At 43.4% G+C, this 15,347-nt stretch overlaps 1 protein-coding gene across 6 annotated transcripts in view; it reads left to right on the top strand.

Annotated features, from left to right (window-relative positions):
• Trpm3 (transient receptor potential cation channel subfamily M member 3) overlaps nt 1-15,347 on the top strand; it is a 277,889-nt gene that overhangs the window by 192,884 nt on the left and 69,658 nt on the right. For 2 of the 6 annotated variants that reach the window (XM_042699330.1, XM_042699327.1), the window contains exons 14-20: nt 227-262; nt 418-558; nt 3,128-3,157; nt 4,506-4,795; nt 5,293-5,521; nt 8,011-8,178; nt 13,477-13,617. In XM_042699330.1, the coding sequence (XP_042555264.1) occupies nt 227-262; nt 418-558; nt 3,128-3,157; nt 4,506-4,795; nt 5,293-5,521; nt 8,011-8,178; nt 13,477-13,617 (1,035 nt within the window). Of the gene's footprint in view, nt 1-226; nt 263-417; nt 559-3,127; nt 3,158-4,505; nt 4,796-5,292; nt 5,522-8,010; nt 8,179-13,476; nt 13,618-15,347 lie in introns of those variants that run through there. The other 4 variants (XM_042699329.1, XM_042699328.1, XM_042699332.1 and 1 more) reach the window with 3 other exon arrangements.

Raw genomic sequence — 15,347 nt, 5'->3', positions numbered from 1 at the left:
TGACCTACAAGAGGGTGGTATCAAGCCTTGGCCAGAGAGAGGGCGGGGCTTAGAAACATCCGGGGGACTTTGTGGCTGGGAATGGTGGCGTGTGCCATGTTGGGCCTTGTGTTTCTGCTACACTGGTTTTTTTTCTCCTCAGCTGAAGACCTGAATAAATATTTTGATTTTCTGTTATTGCCGACGGTTACTTCATCTTCTTATTTAACTTATTCTTCTTTCCAAGCGAGAATATCCAGGTTTCGGTTGGATCTATTTTAAGGTGAATTCATTAACCAGCATAATAATACATTCATGTTTCTTTTTTTTTTTTCATCATATTTTTTTAACTCTAAAATAGTTACAGAACACACCCTGGAGCCTCTAGTAAACCACTCTGTCTTTTGGATGTTTGTTTGTTCCATTCTTCCCCAACAGGGAAACCTGCCCCCAGACTACAGAATCAGCTTGATTGACATAGGCCTGGTGATCGAGTACCTGATGGGTGGGGCTTACCGCTGCAACTACACTCGCAAGCGCTTCCGGACCCTCTACCATAATCTCTTTGGCCCCAAGAGGGTGAGACTCCTCACGTATTATTGGGCTTCTCCTGGGAGGACTAGGGTGTGAGACATTGGGGGATATGTCTTCTTTATCTGGGAAGAGAAGACTACTTGAGAAAGAGGAAACTTCCCCCTTTTTTTTCCTTCATCCAAACCACTAAAATAATAATAATAATAATACTTAAAATTAAATTTGGCAACAAATACGGTCAAGTGCTTTCTTTGAAGGATTTGAATCATTCCACAACTATGTGCCCCATGTCCAAGTCTAAGTAACTGCAATCTGTCGACCAAGCATTCCCTCAAATAAAAGTGATATTCCATGAAAAACCAAGTGGCCATAATTCAATCCCCGAAATGGCATAATTCCCTCTGCTCCAGTCATCAGAAGCTACTTATGAAATAGGAGGTAGGGATATAACGTGATTAGTAAGAATATCCTGAAAGAATGTCCTGTTTGGGGGGTTGTTGGGGTTTTGAGGGAGTATTTTTGTTTGTTTGGGGTTTTTTTTATTTGTTTTTGTTGTTGTTGTTTGGTTTGGATGGGATTTGGGAGGTGATTTTCTTTTTGTTGTTGTTGCTGCTGCTGTTTTGTTTTTGCTGGTCCTGGGGCTTGTACTCTGGGCCTAGACACTGTCTCTAGTCTTTTGTGCTCAAGGCTAGCTTTCTACCACTTGAGTCACAGCTCCACTTCTGGCTTTTTGTGGTTCACTGGAGAAAAGAGTCCCATGGACATTTCCTGCCTGGGCTGGCTTCAAACTGCAGTCCTCAAATCACAGCCTCCTGAGTAGCTAGGGTTACAGGCATAAGCCACTGGTGCACAGCCTTGTTTGTTTTTTGTGTTCTCTGCAAATGCCTCTTAGTGAGACTTAATGAAGTAGTAAAGTTGAGCCTTCCTCTACTCGGGCTAAGGCATCCAACTCCCCAGGGCTCTGAACCACCGAGCTACTGTGGACATGATCATGAGATCTCAGTTACACCATACTGTCCTTAGTACTATGAGTGTGAACTTTACTCACTCTCCAAAGTGTCTCTCAGGGAACTTCAGGGATTCATGGATGACCTACTGAGAACTGCTGTCCTTGCTGCTGGGGGACATGATTTCTTTTTTTCTTTTCTTTTTCTTCTTTCTTAAAAAAACATTTTAACACTATTTTTATGTTTTTCAGTTTTCTTTTTTTATATCTTGTTGACTTTTATTTTTAACAAAGTTGTGTGTGTGTGTGTGTGTGTGTGTGTGTGTGAAAATATTTTTTTTAGAACAAGTAGAGACATTTGGAAACACCAAAAGGTGTAACTGTGAGGGAAAGAAATCCACAGAGCTTTAGGCGGTGCCTATTTTAAAAGCTGAAACAGAAAAGATAACAAGGGAGGTCATAAAATTTTGAGAAACTAGTGGGGTCCTGGTGGCTCACACCTGTAATTCCTAGCTACTCAGGAGGCTGAGACCTGAGAATCGTGGTTCAAAGCCAACCCAGGCAGGAAAGTCCATGAGACTCTTACCTCCAATGAACCACCAGAAAACCAGAAGTGGAGCTGTGGCTTAAAGTGACAGCTCAAGCGCAAAAGCTCAAGGACAATGCCCAGGCCCTGAGTTCAAGCCCACAACTACCACCACCACCACCAACAACAACAACAAAATGTGAGGAACTATGCTTGCTGTAACCTTATTATTTAAGATGTCATCTAATCACTGTATAAAACTTAGAAGCACAGAATTCGTGCTCCCGAGCCCTTAGATGGAATTCTTTGTCTCCCTTGCTAAACAGAAATGGAACTCTGTAAGTTACTGCGTTGCTTTATATAGTGTGTCTATATATTATAGGTTCCCAGTACGGCCAGTGCCACTGCCTGGTGTCTAACATTTCCTGTGCCACTGGGCACTTTGAGCCACCCTCTGCACCTGCCCTCTGGCCACTCCCCCTTGGCCAATAGGAAGCATCTAAACATACATTCTGAACAGTACTCCAAGTTTCCAGAGTGGTTTGTCAGAAATATCTCATTGGGTCTGTTTGTATGTTTTTTTGCTTATCAGTCTTAGTGTGCTCAAGCTGCTATAACCACAGACTATAAGCAACATGAATCTACTCACAGCTCCCAAGGGCCCTGTGATAAGGAAATAATCTTTACTCTTGACCCAATAACTTCCTAATGCCAATCCTAATACCATTGCTCAGGAGTAAAGAGTTCCCTGTGTGACTGTAAGGAGGGGAACAATCAGACCACAGCATTTATTCAAACACTGGATGTAATGGAGCTCTCTGCCAAGCTTGATGATTATTAAGTGGTAAAAGAAATCTTAGTCCACAAAATAAACATTATAAACCTTCAGGCTCCCCCTTTGGGCAATCCCATTATATTTCTCCGTTTTCTTAAAGTAATATGGCTTACCAAAAATCACAGAAATCCTGATGAGTCTCCAAAATTTCTATAATAGGTTCTTCTTGTGGGTATTTTAGTCAGTGAACTAAAATTAGTGCTACGTGGTACAATGGAGTTCTTATATTACTTCTTTACAATATCTTAGAGTTCTTTTCTTACTTTGATGAAAGAAAGATCTAACTTTATTCACATTTTTTTAACAGCCTAAAGCCTTGAAACTGCTGGGAATGGAAGTAAGTGTTTGCTCAAAGTATTAGTGTCAATTATTCACTTTATTGCACATTTAAAAATAGAAGCCAGAAAGAAAAAAAAAACAATGAACCAGGCACAGTGGCTCTTGCCTGTAATCCTAGCTACTTTCGGGAGACTGAGATCAGGGAAATCCTGGTTTGAGGCCAGACGAGGTAAAACTCTTCACAAGACCCCATCTCAACCAATAAAACCTAGGAGGGTGGCATGGGCCCAACATCCAAGCCATGCAGGAAACATAAATAGAAGGAGGGCAGTCAGGTTGGCTCAGGCATAACTACACGGTCCTACTTAAAAAAGAAAAACAACATGAAGCAAAAAGGATCAAGGTGTATGTTTCAAGTGGTAGAACTCCTGGTGAGTTAAGAACAAGGCCCTGAGTTCAAACTCCAGTACTTCCCCTCCCCCAAGAAATGACTTCATTTCCATTGGAAAGCTTATTATATGATTCTACTATAAAAGAATAAATAAAGCTTTTTCCAAGGGTCATCAGTAGCTTTGACATTTCCATCAGGAAGCTCTGCTAGCATTGCCAACATACTAAAATAAATAAGTCCTATTTGAAATATGAACTTGAAAACCAAGCATAGAAATTCCAGTAGGCCAAATCTACTCATGGGTGTTTACAATGGCGGCGGATTCAAAGGCTAGACCTACTTCACTGCTAGGTATGCACAGACTTGAGACAGATTACGTTTCAAATGGCACTTGTCATACATGCAAACATAAAATAGAGAATATCCTTGGACCCTGCAGCAAAAGGGTAGCACTGTCCATCAGCAGCCCTACCTACAAGGAGTTAAAAGATAGACAAAGATAAGAGATAGATGAAAGATAAAAGATAAACAAAGTAAACAAACAGAAAAGCCCCAAATAGCATGATATATATAATATATATTATATATGTGTATATATACATATATACACACATATATAATATATAATATACATATATATATATATATATTGATTCTTTTTGAGACAGGGTCTTGCTTGATAGTCCAGGCTGGCCTCAAACTCACCAACCTCTTGTATCTGTCCCCATCTTTCAATGCTGGGATTACATGTAGTCACTACACCTGGCTTAAAAACTATGAATACTTTTTAACTAAAGTATACACTGACATGTGCCCGTAGGATTATGTGTGTGCATCTGCCTTATTTTAAAAGTAGCCGTAGCTGCGCTTGTGAGTTCTTGGAGAATAGCAGCGGCTCTGGTTTATTTCAGTGTTGCTCCAAGAAGTGAACCAGTGGAAGAAATGCAATACATAGGAATTCACTGATGTGATTTCGTTTGCAACTCAGCCTGGGTGTGTTTCTCTGAACCTGCAGGACGATATTCCCTTGAGACGAGGCCGGAAGACCACCAAGAAGCGTGAAGAGGAGGTGGACATCGATTTGGATGACCCAGAGATCAACCACTTCCCTTTCCCTTTCCACGAGCTGATGGTGTGGGCAGTCCTCATGAAGAGGCAGAAGATGGCCCTGTTCTTCTGGCAGCATGGTGAGGAGGCCATGGCCAAGGCCCTGGTGGCCTGCAAACTCTGCAAAGCCATGGCTCACGAGGCCTCCGAGAATGACATGGTGGATGACATTTCCCAGGAGCTGAACCACAACTCCAGGTTGGCTAACCCCAGGAAATGGGTTGATCATGCTGGGGGTGGGGGAATGGGAGAGGCCACAAAAGTTTAAGGGGACACAATACCACCCCAACAGTGCACCCAGACTCTGGACGTGGTTAACCATGATGGTGCACAGTGCTATGTAGACATGTACCCTGAGAGCAAGGACTTATGGTCATGTACTTTGTTCGATGAGGCTCTGAGAATTTAAGTAATTTGAGGGAGCATACATGCTCATGGATTAGGCTGCCTAGATCATCCGTATGCCTCGAATTTGGAGTCAGGAATCCAGAGATGATGCCCTGTTTGACTCCCATCTGAGTTCCCTCAACATAGGATCTGACACACAGTGGACGTGGGATGGATGGATTTACGAGTATAGAGTAGACCTCAGATGAAAACAACCACACACACAGTAACTACCTTTTGTCAGTTGGTCAGTGTCATGGAAGTCTCTGCATTGGTCTGAGGCCTCCTGTACATATGCTCTCTTTCAGAGACTTTGGCCAGCTGGCTGTGGAACTCTTGGACCAGTCCTATAAGCAGGATGAGCAGTTGGCCATGAAACTACTGACGTATGAGTTGAAGAACTGGAGCAATGCCACGTGCCTGCAGCTGGCTGTGGCTGCCAAGCACCGAGACTTCATTGCACACACGTGCAGCCAGATGTTACTCACCGACATGTGGATGGGCCGGCTCCGCATGCGCAAGAACTCAGGCCTCAAGGTCAGCCTGCCCAAGAAGGCCCTGTGACAGTCTAAGGGTGGATTAGAGTTTCACATACAAACCTGCAGGGGTATGAGGGGCTCTTTAATCTCAGGAAGATGATGCTTAATCACAGACGTTCATCATGACCTTTTTTCGTAGTATTCTTATTTTTATATAGCGGCTAGGACATTACCCCATCCCAAATCTCTAACGATAGTGCTTACTATTAAGATCACCTCAACGGGTCCAAAAATGAAGGTCATATATGGGTGCCATAGGTCCTTGTGCCAATTGCCTGAGGATTCTCACTCAGGTCACAGTTCACCATGGAGGGACCTGACCTCTGTCATGATGTGCTAACATCACGTCGTAGATATGTTATGAGACCTTGGCTCTGATCAGATGATGTGGTGGAAGGAAACGTTAAACTTTCTCATAAAGTAAAACTGAGGTGGATTTGTATGTCAAGACTTGGCTACACAATCCCTGTCTAGTCTCTTTCTCTTCTCACGGTGTAGGGAAATCAAAGCCCACATTTGCCCTTGATCCATAGCCTGAGCTTCCAGTCTTCTCTCTTAACACATTTTCCAGTTTGCAATGTGATGGTGCACCTGTAATCCTCCTCTTGTTTATCAGATGTCCAAACTTACTCTTCCTATGCGTCTGTAACTTTTGCCACAGCTGTATTGAACACGCCCTCTTCTCCTCCATCCTCCCCCGGGCTTCTCCCAGTCCCCAGTCACAGAAGTGTTCTATAAAGTGGGTCATGGACAACATTCCACCCACACACTGGTAGTAACTGCCAATCCTGGCTTCAAGCAGGGAGCCAAGACAGCGCTTAGCTCCCAGAACAGGGTGTCATGTCCCCAGAAGCTGCCAGCACGTCATCTGAGCCTCCTTAGACCTGCCAGAATTCAGGGTCATTGCTGTCCCTTGGCCCTGACTGCTCTAGGGTCCCCATGAGCATTTTGAGTCCTGTCTCACGACTTGAGCATCATATATCCTCTTCCCCCTTACCCCCCAAAAAATGTTTGTACTTCCTTATATTCATTTTGATAAATAGTATACTGGTTGCTACACCTTTGGATTCCTCCCAAGTCTACCATCCTTTGGTCAGTTTGTTTGTCTGTGCATATTTGAATTTTAGATCTAGTTTCCACATATGAAAGCAAGCAAGCCCCATTAGTGTTTCTGAGCCTGAATTACTTCACTTTTGAGCATCATTTGTGTGTGTGTGTGTGTGTGTGTGTGTGTGTGTGTGTGCTGGTCCTGGGGCTTGAACTCAGGGCCTGAGCTGAGCTGTCCCTGAATTTTTTGCTCAGGGTTAGCATGCTACCATTTGAGCCATAGCTCCACTTCCAGGTTTCATGGTAGTTCATTGGAGGTCAGTCTCATCAACATTCCTTCCAGGGTTGGCTTCAAACCACAATCCTCTGGTCTCAGCCTCCTGAGTAGCTAGGATTACAGGCATGCACACCACCAGCACCTGGCTCTTGTGTACCATTTTTTATTGATCCTTCAATATCCTTCTAAGCCCCTTGCCTGGGTGCAGTGTGTCCAGGGAGGCTCATCTTCACCAGGAACATGTTAGGATGGAGAGAAGTGGGAGGAGTCAACGGAACACAAGTCAGACATTGCTCTTCCCACTCAGAAACACACCTGTTCCCCGACAATGGAGAAGATTTGCTGGTTCTCCTCGCATGCAGATGCTCAGATGCACATGTGTTCACAGTAGAGGGAAATGTTGTACTGCCTCTCCTGGGATTTCAGAGCAAGGATGAATGCAGAGCTGGTCGGGGGTGAGGTTCTGTGGTACCATCTCAGATGTTGGCCAAATGCTCTACAATAAAGGATATGCTTTCCTACGTGTATTAGTTTTGAACAACTGACAACAATTCTTTACTTGTGTTTTCAAATGACCTTTAAATAGCTGCATAAAGGCATTTCAGTTCCACTTAGCAGTTGATGAGGACAGCGCATCTTGATCCATACCGCCCTTTCCATCCTTCTCCCCCATCTCCAACCCCACCATCCCCTCACGTTACCTGGTTCCATTTTTACCTAGAACAACTTTAATTCACAGAGATAATCGGGCACCACGTCAGCTATACTGGACACACTAGCAAACACACTAACCAGTGGACATATGTATGACCCGATTTTTATAAAGCCAAGTGCTGTTGAAGGGCTAAATGGTAATGGTGAATCTTTCCCATTTTGGTTTTGAATAACATCTTCTCCCCCCCACTTAGTTTCTCTCATACAAATGGGTGTTAGAAGGATACGATGTATTTGAGTGAAATAAGTAGTTGTCTGACAGGACAAAGTAACCCTCTTCACATAAATGTGTTTATTCAGATACCCGGGTCCCCACCCAGGGTGTGTAACACCTGCGTACACCCACATACATGCACACATAGACACCAGAGGCCCTCTGATTCTAAGCAACCATCCTAATCTTTATCCTTTAAATGTGATTATTATTATTATCATTATTATTACTTTAGGTAATTCTGGGAATTCTACTTCCTCCTTCAATTCTCAGCTTGGAGTTCAAGAACAAAGATGACATGCCTTATATGACTCAGGCCCAAGAGATCCACCTCCAGGAGAAGGAACCAGAAGAACCAGAGAAGCCCACCAAGGAAAAAGAAGAAGAAGACATGGAACTGACAGTAAGCAAAGACTGTTCTGTTGTTTTCCCTGGGCAGACTTCCCAACTCACTCTTCCTGTTGACAGGGCTTAGTAAGTCTTGAGGTCAGACCGCTGTCGGAACAGTTTCCCAGCGGGTTTAATCATGTGGGTTCTTGTACCTTCTGGGAGAAGTGTGTCAGCAGAGAACAGTCCTGTGTATGCGCACACACACACACACACACACACACACACACACACACACACACACACGTACAAAACAAAATGGGCCCAATTATCTGTGAAACCCTTCAGCTAGTCAGTGGTACAGACAAGCCAATGGAATCCAAAGCAATGGCTCCTAAATTTTCCAGGCAGGCCAACTAGCTGATAGGGCAGCCTTCGCACAAGAGAAGGAAAAGGAGATCCACGATCTGAGAAAAGCAGTCGGCTTTTCTGCCCTGGAACTGTTTTGCTGGTCAGAAGCTCTGCTTGCATCTGTCTTCGGGGTCACGCTCACAAAAACAGGGCACTAATTGAATTTTTGAGGTCTGTGTGGGAAGCTTTTATTAGCTTTTCCTGGGGTAATTATAGAACATGGGTGCTTTGTTCTGCAGAAGGAAGGGGACAGCTGCTCGTCGATCGGACAGCTTCCCACAATCCCCAGCCTAAGCAGCGTGACTGCCACTGGCTGATGTCCAAAGGCTAAATATATCCCGTACTACCAAAGGGACAAACAAGCCTTCCTATCTTGGGAGATATCAAGCGGCAGCTTCCTAAGGACTGTCTGCTGCGCATTGCCCTCTCCACCGCCCTGGTCAGTGGCCACAGTAGTAATGTCCCAGAAGGAGCTGGGAGAGGAGAAAATGAAAATTGGTTTTTGCTCAGGTGACAAAGGCCTTTGCCTTGATTCGCCTGGTGAGACCAACCTGGGAATTATTCTTCCTCCAGGTACAAAATAATGCCTTTCTAGCCGGCCATCCCTACAGGTTGATTTACAGACACAACCCTTGAGTCAAGGGGGGAAAGGCCAAGTTTTGTTTCAGTTTCTGATCTTTTATAGAAATCTGTTACAGGCCCCTGATCACTTCTCCGTTAACATCAGGAACTTCCTTTCCTAAAGATTTTTGCCATCATTGTGGCCTCTGAACCCCTTCTTAGAGGAGAAAGAATATTTTAAGTATGGGTAGAAATGTAGGTTCCAATAATACTGAATCTTTATTGAGTATTGCAGCACAAGAGTAGAGGGTGAGCTTTGGAGTCAGCAATTCTCTGCCAATTACCCGATCGCTGCCTGACCTTGAGCACGATTTCATATCCTCTAGAGTAGGAATAATAATTTTGTCTGCCTCACCAGCGATTGTGCTCTTTTTGTTGTTATTATTTGTGTGTGTACGTGTGTGTGTGTGTGTGTGTGTGTATGTGTGTGTGTGTGTGTGAGTGAGTGTTAGTACTAAGCCTTGAACTCAGGGCCTAGGTGCTGACCCTTAGCTTTTCTGCTCAAGACTAGTGCTCTACCAATTGAGCCATAGCTCTGTTCTACTTCTGACTTGTTGGTGATTCATTGGACATATGAGTCACATGGCTCTCCTGCCCAAGCTGGCTTCAAACTTTGATCTTCAGATCTCAGCCTCCTGAGAGGACTATAGGCATGAGTCCAACAGTTGGTTGAGTTTTTTTTTTTTTGGGTCCGTTCATGGGGCCTGAACTCTGGGTCTGGGTGCTATCCCTCAGCTCTTCAGCTCAAGGCTAGCACTCTACCACTTGAGCCACAGCACCACTTCCAGCTTTTTAAAAATTTTTGTTTATATGGTGCTGAGGAATCGAACCCAGGGCCTCATGCATGCGAGGCAAGCGCTCTACCACTGAGCCATCTTCCCAGCCCCAGTTGGTTGGGTTTTAAAGTGCACATGTAAACCACCAAGACCGAAATGGTCACACACTGATAAATATTCACTAATAGTTTTTAGACTTGCTCATAGAACCCTCATACTGGATACAAGAGGAAGGCAGTATTATTATCAGCATTTAACACACAAGGAAGTTGGAACTGAAAGATTAAACTGTCCAGTTTTACTCAGATTATTGGTGAAGCTGTGAGTAGGCATACAGATTTCCATTGGCAACTCTGTTAGCCAATAGTTAATAGACTGAGAGAATGTCTTCTCATCATGCATGGAAATGTGCAGCAAGTTTGGCTTATGACCTTGTCTTTTAAAAAAAAACCCAAATGATTCTCAATCCTCTTAGGTCAAGTATGGCGTGGCCTTAGCATTTGGACATACATCCTAGGAAGGCAGCCAGGAGCTGAATCTGAGTTCTCCATGGTTCTCTAGAGCTCTGTAGTTCTGACCTTTCAAGAAACCACAAGAAAAGATCTCTCTCTAGTCCAAGAACCAAGGTTCTTGTCAAAGAATGGAGCTGGCCCTGTTCTCTGCGAACTTAAGTAGGGACGGGACAATGACAGAATGGCCTGAACTTATTCTATCCAGGCAGAGACTACAAAAAGGAGAGGAAGGAAGGGACTTGTGGTGTGGACTGAAGGCTCAGGGTAGGACAGTGATTGTCTTGAAAGAAGAGCTTGCTGACCCTGGAGAATTCTATCCTTGCCTGGGCTCTAGTTGGTAGCTAACCCAGACAGAATTGGTGAGAGCAGTGTGTTGACACCTCGTTCCCTTCATAGGATTGATACTTGATCTGATCCTCTCTTGGAATCGGACATCCTTTGGCCCTTCCAAAAATATCAGCCTCCGCTTGCTTCATCTCTATAGCCCCGAGAAGCTTAGCTTACCTCAAAGGATCTTTCTCCACTCTGACATCTGTGTCAAAGGTTTTCAAGTCCAGACTGTGACATTCAATTTCTGCTGTAAGTCATGTCAAAAGGAGTATTTGACAATGGGGAAAAGAAATCAACAAATTCAGCAAATTTGGTTACTAAGGCTAGACTTAATATAATACAAAAGAGCTTTACTAAAGCCCAGGAAAGATGGGCATTTTATAATGCATCTACTTCAGAATGGAGGTGAATAATAAAGAAAACACAAGCTTTAATGATGTATTCACATTTTGTCCATATGGCCAAGTAAGTGCAAAGTTCCACTGTGCACTCTATTGAATAAAGTCCCAACATGCTTAGCACCTCATAGCAGCTTACGGCTCTGCTATCAGTTTATAGCCACTGTCCCGAGAGGTTACCCCAAGGTGTGACCCTGAAGATGCTTAAAAATTTCCAATCTGAGCTGGGCACCAGTGGCCTGCACCTGTAATCCTAGCTAATCAGGAAGCTGAGATCTAAGGATGGTGGTTCTAAGCCAGCCTGGACAGGAAAAGCCACCAGAAGTGGTGCTGTGGTTCAAAGTGCTAGAGCGTTAGCCTTGAGTGGACAAAGCTCAGGGACAGCGCCCAAGACCCCAGTTCAAGCTCCCGAGTTCAAGCTCCATAACTGAAAAACAAAAGCAAAGACAAAAACAACAAATATCTCCCACCTAACTTTCCAGTTATCTCATTCTATCTCCAAATGGATCACCTAGCAAGCATAGGAATAGAAAGTAGTACAATTATCTTATATAAATGTGTAAATTCTAAAAGGAAAAGTATAATGTATCTTGAGGTCAGTGATTCAAGATTATAGCATCCTATTTGGGCCTATTACACTATGTCTTCATGAAAATTGGCTCTGCTTAGTGATAAATAAATGAGTTTAGATAAGCCTGAGAGTATAATCTGATCTATTCTTGAACTGAAGGTAATTTTCTAGCCAGTGTCTCCAAAGAAATACAAGCTGCTTTTTCAAAAAGTAAAAACACTTAATGATGAAAGATAAGTCATTTGTGATGGTCAGATATTTGAATGAAGTTGTTCAAATCACCTCACTTCCTATTTGAAGTGGTCGTTATTTGAGGCAATGATTGAAGTCATTGGAAGTAATATTTGTATATTTTGGATAGGATGGTTTGAAAATGGAATCATGTACTACTGCTGATCTCTGTCCTCATCTTTAGTACAAACTTAAATTAATTAGATCCATCAGCTCGAGCATTCTATCCCCAATCCTTGTCAGCCCTAATAAGCTACAATGTCTTACCCTGTTTTTCACATTTAATAAAAATCTCATTTTTCGTCATTGTGGAACTAACCTGATCTTGGCACAATACCAAAGAATCAGAAGCCAAGTCCATTATCAATAATAGCAATGCGTCTTTTGTCTTTGGTGGAAGATCCTACCTGGGTTATTGAAGCTGGTCTGAGATTACTTTGAAGATGAGTTAAGTGAGAAGCTATTAAGTGATTTGCAAACAAACTCTATGGCAGAAGCTCTTATTAGTTCTGTTTTACTGATAAAGACAGTCTCAGACATGTTAAAACAACTTTCCCAAGGAGTCATCTATTCTCCTTTGGATGGACTAGCCTGGAATTCTTCATCATTAGAATCTTCAGCCATCTCTGGGGTATTCTGTCACCTGCTGTCCCAATAATGTGTCTGCCCAGGTTCTTTATCTATTCTTTTCTTTGCAATATTAAATTATTATTCTAGATGTCACAGAGAAGTTGTGGAGAAGGGCATAAGTCCATTCTTTTGTTCATTTTTGTTTTGTTTCTTTTTTTTTTTATTTTAATTTAATTTTATTTGTGAACATACTGTACAGAGGAGTTACAGTTACATGGGCAGGATAATGCGTACATTTCTTACCAAGCATTGCAGCCTCCTCCTTTGTTTACCCTTCACATCCCTTCCCAGCCTCCCCCCTCCCCCCCCAATCCCAATCCTTCTCCTTCCTCCCCCCCCCCACCCCCCCCCCTCCAACGTTGTAAAGTTCGTTTTGGACATGACAACTTGTACTTCTCATTGTTGCAACAGGTCCACCTGTATCCTTAAACAACTGGTTTTTCCCCATCTCCTTGGAAAAAATTATATTAAGTGAAGTAAGCCAGGCCCAAAGAAACGTAGGTCCCATGGTTTCCCTTATTTGTAATATCTAGTATATGTATGAGTCAAGCGGAAAAGGTCAGATAATGTGATGTCAGGAAAATGAACCCTTAGATGTGTATTTTAATATTGTTTTGTTTCTTGAGATAGAGTTCTCCCTAGGTAGCTCAGACTGGCTCGGAATTCATGGTTCAACCTCTCAAGTGCTGATATTATAGGCCTACACTACCATGCCTGGCAGTAGTTGCATCCTTAAGAAGATCTCCAGCACCTTGGAGACAAGGACCTCGGCAGGTTAAGCCTGTCAACTGGTCTTAGGTCCTATGAACTCTTGGGGTCCACGAGCAGCCTTTCTTCGTCTGTAAAATGGGCGCAGAGTCCTGATTCCATGGTATCGGTTCTCTCCCATTATAGGCAATGTTGGGACGAAACAGTGGGGAATCATCCAGGAAGAAAGATGAAGAAGAAGTTCAGAGCCGGCACCGGTTAATCCCCCTGGGCAGAAAAATCTATGAGTTCTACAACGCACCCATCGTCAAGTTCTGGTTCTACACTGTAAGCGTCTTTCTCCCCTCTTTCCTAAGTGACAGCTATAGGGGCCAACAGCCACTGCGCATGCACCTGTGAGGGTTTCTCTGCAATCTAGGTATCACATCAAGGCCCCATGACCTTGCTTTCCCAACCGCTTTACAAGATTGTCTCTGGACTTTGTTAGGCAGCTCTCACGGGCTACCTTTCTCCTCTTTAGAGAAAACGAAAGCCATGGTACATGTGAGAATGAATAGATATAGACGTGAGAGGAGTATGAATGTAGTCTAGCAGGAAAACAGATGTCCGTCTACAGCATGGTTTCCTGTTCTGGACAGGTCAGATGCATAGTTTAACTGTGACTCTGGGCTTGGGCCAGGATTACGCAGAGTGTAGAAGTCGCACCAGCACAAAACAGCAGCATACGTGTGCAATTCCTCCCAACCTGATAGTTCCATCAGACACATTTTTCTTACTCAGACACATGGAATGACATCCATCTCCAAGCAATAGCTCCTCACAGCACCCTATAATCCTGGCAAGAACTTGTTCAGTGTGTGCACTCTACAAACGCTTCCTGCCTACAAATCCAGGGGCTGAATTGGCCTTTGATGTGGGAGAAAGGGCTGGACTGCTGGCTTTCCATTTCTCCCTTGCAATGACTCTTTACCTTTAAGGTAAACCCTGGTCCAGGACATGTCTGATTCTCTCCAACCAGTGGAACTGGATCAGATGAAGGCTAGTACAATTAGCAGTCATTGGAATCAGCGATAGGACAACCTAGCTCTGACCCCAAGATGATTTAGGTGACTATAGGAGGTACTTTTTGGTATGGTTAACGCTGAGCTCTGGCTTGAAATCAGGGCTTCACAATCCAGCACTATTGATGTTTTAGGCAGGTAACTTCTTTTTTGGTAGGGTGTTTAGCAGATGCCTATAGTACTCACCAGCCTCTAAGGATGACAATCAGCACATCTCTAGATGTTACCACTAATTCCCCGGTGGGAGAAAATTGCCACCAATTGAAAACAATTTAAAGGAGGAGCTCTTTTTTTTTCTTTAAAAGATAGTCTTCAAAAAGATCACTAAGATGTAAATTTTACATTTAGTTTCATTGAAAGTAAAATTTTCAAATGTATTAATGTTGTTTTTTGAAGTCGGCAAAGGTCATCGCTAGTTCTGCATGTTCTTCAACTCTACATCACTTTTATTCTGTAGAAAACAGCACAGTGATAGACAGCAAGGGGTCTTCAGAGAGACGGAAAGGCGGGAAGGCCATTCATGCGACTTGTGGCATTTTGTCCAGCCTCTCCTTAAGATGGTACAATGTCAGTAGTTGCTCTGTAGGTTCTCATGAATATTCAATATGCAAAGTGTGCGTTGTAACTATGTAACTATGCTTATTCCTCGATCACGTTGCCTAAAGATAGGTAATCGGTGTTGTATTTTATCTATCCTTCACAAAGATAAAAGTGTCATTTATTGAGCACCTACAGTGTTTGAGGTTCTTTCTCCTTCTTCTTGCTCCTCTTCCTCCTCCTTCTCCCCCTACTCCTCCCCATCTTCTTTTCCCTCCTCTTCTTCCTCCTCTTCCTCCTGCTCTTCCTCTCCTCTTCCTCTTCTTCTTCCTCTTCTTTTCCTCCTCCTCCTCTTCCTCTTTCTCTTCCTCCTCTCCTCCTCTTTGTTCTTCCTTTCTTCCCCTTCTTTTACTTTCAGCTTCTGATGTTGTGTTTGTTTGAAACAGGATCTCACTATTG

Source organism: Dipodomys spectabilis, unplaced genomic scaffold (assembly GCF_019054845.1).
Source record: "Dipodomys spectabilis isolate Male_0828 unplaced genomic scaffold, ASM1905484v1 ptg000241l, whole genome shotgun sequence".
Lineage (NCBI taxonomy): Eukaryota > Metazoa > Chordata > Mammalia > Rodentia > Heteromyidae > Dipodomys > Dipodomys spectabilis.
Note: the sequence above shows the minus strand (reverse complement) of the source record. Positions and strands in the feature narration are given on the sequence as shown.